General features: G+C 61.2%; 1 protein-coding gene across 1 annotated transcript in view; it reads right to left on the bottom strand.

Moving 5' to 3' along the window:
* Positions 1–2,763: 2,763 nt before the first annotated feature.
* Positions 2,764–5,395, bottom strand: part of BCL3 (BCL3 transcription coactivator) — a gene marked incomplete at its 5' end in the record, with an annotated part of 9,298 nt that continues 6,666 nt past the window's right edge. The window contains 6 exons of the mRNA XM_046682162.1: positions 2,764–3,375; positions 3,518–3,635; positions 3,935–4,102; positions 4,594–4,671; positions 4,812–4,900; positions 5,005–5,209. Of these exons, the coding sequence (XP_046538118.1) occupies positions 3,188–3,375; positions 3,518–3,635; positions 3,935–4,102; positions 4,594–4,671; positions 4,812–4,900; positions 5,005–5,209 (846 nt within the window). The remainder of the gene's footprint in view (positions 3,376–3,517; positions 3,636–3,934; positions 4,103–4,593; positions 4,672–4,811; positions 4,901–5,004; positions 5,210–5,395) is intronic.

Raw genomic sequence — 5,395 nt, forward strand, 5'->3', positions numbered from 1 at the left:
CACAACCACACACGACTTTCCTGCGAGGTAAGAGGGGGCCCCGCAATTATGAGCACGGGCTTTGGGAACAGCAGACCTGGGCTAGGACAGGAGACCTGCTCCCTCTGAAGCTCAGTTTTCTCGTCTGGAATATGGGCGCCGTCATGTCGATAAATGACTGCTAAAATTTGCATCTCTCTTCACACCTTCCAGTCGCTCAGGCAGTGTAACACGAGACCAGACCGCAGGCACAACGAATCGCAGACACCCTAACACAAGGGGGAGTAGTGAGGCTCCCTCACTCCCCCATCACTTCTCGGGGGTCTGCTCCGTGCCAGGCGGCGCGCTGGCTGCTGTGGGAAGGGTGGTGAGGGGGCCTGGCCGTCCCCGAGCTCTCAGTCCACTGGGGAGACAGTCATCGTACACGACCTCACATGTGTGGCAGGATTCTCACATGGGAGGTTAGTACACATGGCCGCTTGCGGTGCCCAACGGTCACCCTCTGTAGAGGGTTGAACGGTGGCCCCCCAATGAAGACACATCCCCATCTGAACCCCCAGAACCAGTGAATGTGGCCTTATTTGGAAAAAGGGTCTTTGCACGTGTGATTAAGTTAAGGATCTTGAGATGAGGTCATCCTGGTCTATTTGGAGGGCCCTAAACCCGACGACTATTGTCCTTATAAGAGACAGAAGAGAAGAAATGGACACACAGAAGAGAAGGTGAAGACAGGCAGAGATCGGAGCGAGGCAGCCGGGGCCAAGTGCCACCAGAAGGTGGGAGAGGAAGGGAAGAGTTGTCCCTTAGAGGCTTCAGAGCGAGTGTGGCCCTGTCGACACCTTGATGTGGATTTCCAGCCTCCAGAACTGGAGAGTACACATTTCTGCCTTAAGCCACCTCATTTGTGGCTGTCGATGATGGCAGCTTTCGGAAACCAACGTCCTCTCCATGTCAGGCAGCTACAGGGACTCCGTAGCCCAGAGGCAGGTCAGAAACACTGGCACACGGTCACAGACACGCACAAAGACACATGGCCGCCTTGGAGGATGGCCAGGCGAAGACGGGTCACCCAGTCCGAGGTCGCAGGAAGAGCGTGTGCATGGATGTGTGCACATGCACACACACGCCTAGACCCCCAGCCATTCACGGAACCAACAGTGTCCCCCAGGAAGACATTAAGGCAGTGGCCCCACAGGCACAACATGTCACGGAGTGGTGGCAGCAGAAACGACCCCAATTGCCAAGACATTCGAAGACCCAGAGGCCGAGGGAGGCGCCCACAGATTCAGAAACCAGCCCTTACTTACCGTCCCTCAGAAACACAGGAACACGTGGTCCCTCACGAGGACCTGTGGTATGGAGCCAAGGTCGCCAGCTGCTCCCGCAGGACGCCCTTCCGTCACGGCTGGAGGCGATGGGCACCGACGTGGGTCCCAGTCCTTCCTCGGGGGTTCCAGCTTGTCCTTGCTCTCCTGCACTCCGCCCATCGTCCCTTCCTGAGACTCAAGTCCCTGTGACATCTCTCTTCTCCATGCGCCTCCTCCTAGTGCTGTTGCTTCTTGGATGGAAGCCTGGGGTGGGCTGAACAGAGGCTCCCACGGGTACCCGCATCCCCGTCTCCAGAACCCGAGAATGTTACTTTGTATGGCAAAGGGGACTTTGCAGCTGTGATGAAGGCAAGCATCTTGAGATGGACAGATGGTGCTGGATTATCCAGGTGGGCCCTGTGTGACCTCAGGGTCCTTCCAGGAGGGAGGCGAGAGATGAGAAGAGGAGATGAGCAGATGGAAGAGGTTGGAGAGATGATACAGGGGCCACGAGCCAAGGGATGCAGGCGGCCTCTAGAAGCTGGAAAGTCCAAGGGAACAGATGCTCCACCAGAGCTTCCAGAAGGAACCAGCCCTGCTGACGCCTTGACTTTGGCCCCAGGGAAACTGATTTCAGACTTCTGACCTCCAGAACTGTAACAGGATAAAACGGGTCGCTTTAAGCCATTGACTTTCTAGAGCTTTGTTACAGTGGCAATGGGAAGGGAATGCAAACCCTGATCCATACATAAGAGTCAAAACACAGACATTGTTTGTCAGGGGAAGCTGGAGGCACTGAGTAAAATGTGACACCCTGGGGCCGGCCCGGTGGTGTAGTGGTTAAGTTTGGGCACGCTGCTTCAGTGGCCAGGGTTCGTGGGTTTGCATCCTGGTTGTGAACCTACACACTGCTCATCAAACTATGCTGTGTCGGCCTCCCATATATGAAATAGAGGAAGATTGGCACACATGTTAGCTCAGGGCCAATCTTCCTCACCAAAAAAAAAAAAGGGGGACATGCCAAGTGAGACAGTCACAAAGAAACAATCACAATGACTGTGGGTCTCCATATTAGGAACACTCACAAGTGTTATCTACACATTGACCCAGAGACAATCGCAGCCACACATCGGTCAGCCATGGTACCACAGGGACCCAAACACCACAGAACCCCCCAGAAACACACACACAGGTGCACACACTCAGGGTCACTAGGGAATCCCACAGGGCCCCCTGGAAAGATGTCATACACCACGTCATCCCTGGGAACAACAGCACGGTGACACAGCAACAGAACATTTATCACCAAACACAGTGGAAGTCCCAGGGTCACCCACACGTCCTTGTCAGTGTGAGACCCTCAGGCCACTCATGGAGTCAGCTGGATACAGCGTACAGGTGTGCACACGCGCGTGCACACACACACACAAACACGCTCCCTCCAGGACTCACGAAAGAGATGCAGCCAAGCCAGGAATATGGTACAAAAATAGTTTATTACAAAAGAAATCCAACCAAAATGCCAATAATTTACATTGTTTTCAGTGTCCGGCTACAGCCGTCTCTCCCCGCTCGGCGATGGGGCAGAGGGAATGGCTATTCCCTGGTTCCACCTGCTCCGGCAGAGGAGAAGGAAAGAGACAGTGGGGGACAATTCCAGACAGGGACCCGGGCCTGAGGGTAATGAGAGGAAGAGCCCTGCGTGGGGCTGAGGGGGGGGGGCCTATCTGTTCCGAAGAGGGGACTTCTTGGGGGACTTCTGCGCAGCTGTGCAAATCCTGGTCCCAAAGATTTGGGGGGGGGGGGGGAGGGGGAGGTCTTCACAGTTTCCAGGAGGGCTGACCCCACAGGGCAGGGAGGTCCCTCCTCATGAGTCCAAGATCTGCCCCCCCCCATCCCTCTCAGCTGCCTCCTGGAGCTGGGGAGGGGGGCACGGGCCGGCCAGGGGCTCGGAGGACCCCCGCAAAGGGCAGGAAGGCAGGTGGAGAGGAGGGAGGAAGGAAGAAACTGGGGGGAGCCATGGGGAATCCTGGGGGGTCCTTGGGGGGAGATTGGGAGGGTGAGGAGGATGGCGATGCAGAAAGAAGACCTGTGGAAAAAGAGGGAGGAGGGCGGAGAAGTGAGGGGCCAGATCTCGAGATGGGGGGTGGGGGGCTGGGGGCTCCCCTTGGCCCCGCCCCTTGGCCCCGAGGGGATCTGACAGAGGAGGGGGCTGGGAGCCAGCTTCTCACCATTGGAGCTGAGGCGGCTGCTGCTTTCGGGGGACGTGGTGGCACTCCGGTCCGGGGAGGGCTCTGGCTGGGACGCAGGAGCAGGCCGCGTGGCCTTGCCCCTCAGGATGTCGATGACCTGGAGGAAGATTGCGGGGGGGGGGGGGGGTCACCAGAGGCCACTGGGGCCCACACCGACCTCCCTCTCTCCATCTCTCCTTGCTCATGGGGTCTGTCTCAGTGTGTGAAGGTGGGCGAGTCACTTCCTTTCTCTATGCCTCAGTTTCTCCTCCTGTCTAGAATCCACGCACCCGGAGGCTCACCCGCTCCCCTCCCCGCCCTGGCACAGACACGCACGCCCTCACCTGTCACACCCCCGCGCGCCGGCGGTCCAGGACCCCCCCCCCATCCCCACCGCCCGCGCGCGCACACACTCACCCGGCGGCTGCGCGCCACCATGAGCGGCGTGTCGTTGTGACAGTTCTTGAGGCCGCTGTCGGCGCCGCTGCGGACCAGCGTGCGCACGAGCGGGAGGAGCCCGCGGCCGGACGCCGAGTGCAGCGCCGAGCTGCCTGAGTACATCTGGGCGTTCACGTTGGCGCCGTGCTGCGGGGCGGGAGGGCGGGTCAGGGCCGGACCGGGGCAAGGTCCGGGGGATGGGGGGGGGGGCCCGCGGGACAGAGGCCAGAAGCTGGGATGGGACCAGATCCCGCCTCTGGGGTGGGGTGATCGAAGGGTGGGAGCTAGAACCAAGGGCGGGCGGCGTAGAAGCCACGGGACCTGGACTCCACGGCCCTGGCTGGAGCAGGGGCAGAGCCAGACAAGGGGAGGGTCCGGGGTCGCGTGGGGCGGAAGGCCAGCGCCGGGACAGGGCCAAAGCCGGAAGGCAGAGTCAGCCAGGCTATCTTGGGGCGGGAAAGGAATGGGAGAGGGCCCTGGATGAGTTCGAAGCCTGGAGGGTGAAGTCACAAAAGGGGTCAGAGCTGGAAGAGGGGCGAGAGCTGGAAGGCAGCGTCCGAGCCGGGGCCGGCGGGGGGTAGCTGGTTGGGGCCAGGGGCCAGGGTGGGCGAGAGGCGGGGGGCAGGGGCCAGACCCACCTGCAGCAGCAGCTGCACCATGCTGAGACTGTTGCTTTCCACGGCGTGGATGAGCGGGGAGCGGCCACTCTTGATGTCCTGCGGCAGCGAGGCAAGGGCTTGGGTCTCCCCACTGGGCCCAAACAGCCGGCGCCCGCATCGCATCCCGCGGGATACCTCAAGCCCCACCCACTTGCCCATCCCGCAGGGCCCGCCCTCTTTGGCCCCCCGCCGCTCACCACCGCGTCGATGTCGGCACCGCGCTCCAGCAGGAGCAGCACGGCCTCGTGGCACTCGGTGTTCACGGCCACGTGGAGGGCAGTGAGCCCTGGAGAGAGAGAGCTCAGTTAGACCCGGGCCCGGGGCGCTGCAGCCCCAGAAGGATCCAGGTCCCGCCAAACAACCCCGCCCTGGGCCCGGGCAGGTGCTCACCGTCGTAATTGCGGGCCTCCAGGTCCACCGTGCCAGGGGCCGCGCTGTCCAGCAGGGCCCGCAGGCAGGTGGGGCTGCGGTGCTCGCACGCCAGGTGGGCTGCCGTCTGGCCATGGCGGTCCAGGGCCATGGGGCTGGCACCAGCCATCACCAGGAGACGGACCACAGAAGGCAATGTGGTGATCACGGCCAGGTGGAGCGGGGTCTGGGGAACAGAGACCTTGAGGGACCCTGCTCTGTGTCCCAGTCCTGCCTCCCTCGGAGATTCCCACTCCTGACCCCCGCTTCAGTCCAACTCAAGAACCGGAAATCTGGGTCACCTCCTCCCTCAGATTCAGGAGTCCAGGCCCCCAGCCCCTCCTCCCTCAGACCCAGGGGTCCAGGCCCAGCC

The sequence above is a fragment of the Equus quagga genome, chromosome 13 (genome assembly GCF_021613505.1).
Source record: "Equus quagga isolate Etosha38 chromosome 13, UCLA_HA_Equagga_1.0, whole genome shotgun sequence".
Taxonomy (NCBI): Eukaryota; Metazoa; Chordata; class Mammalia; order Perissodactyla; family Equidae; genus Equus; species Equus quagga.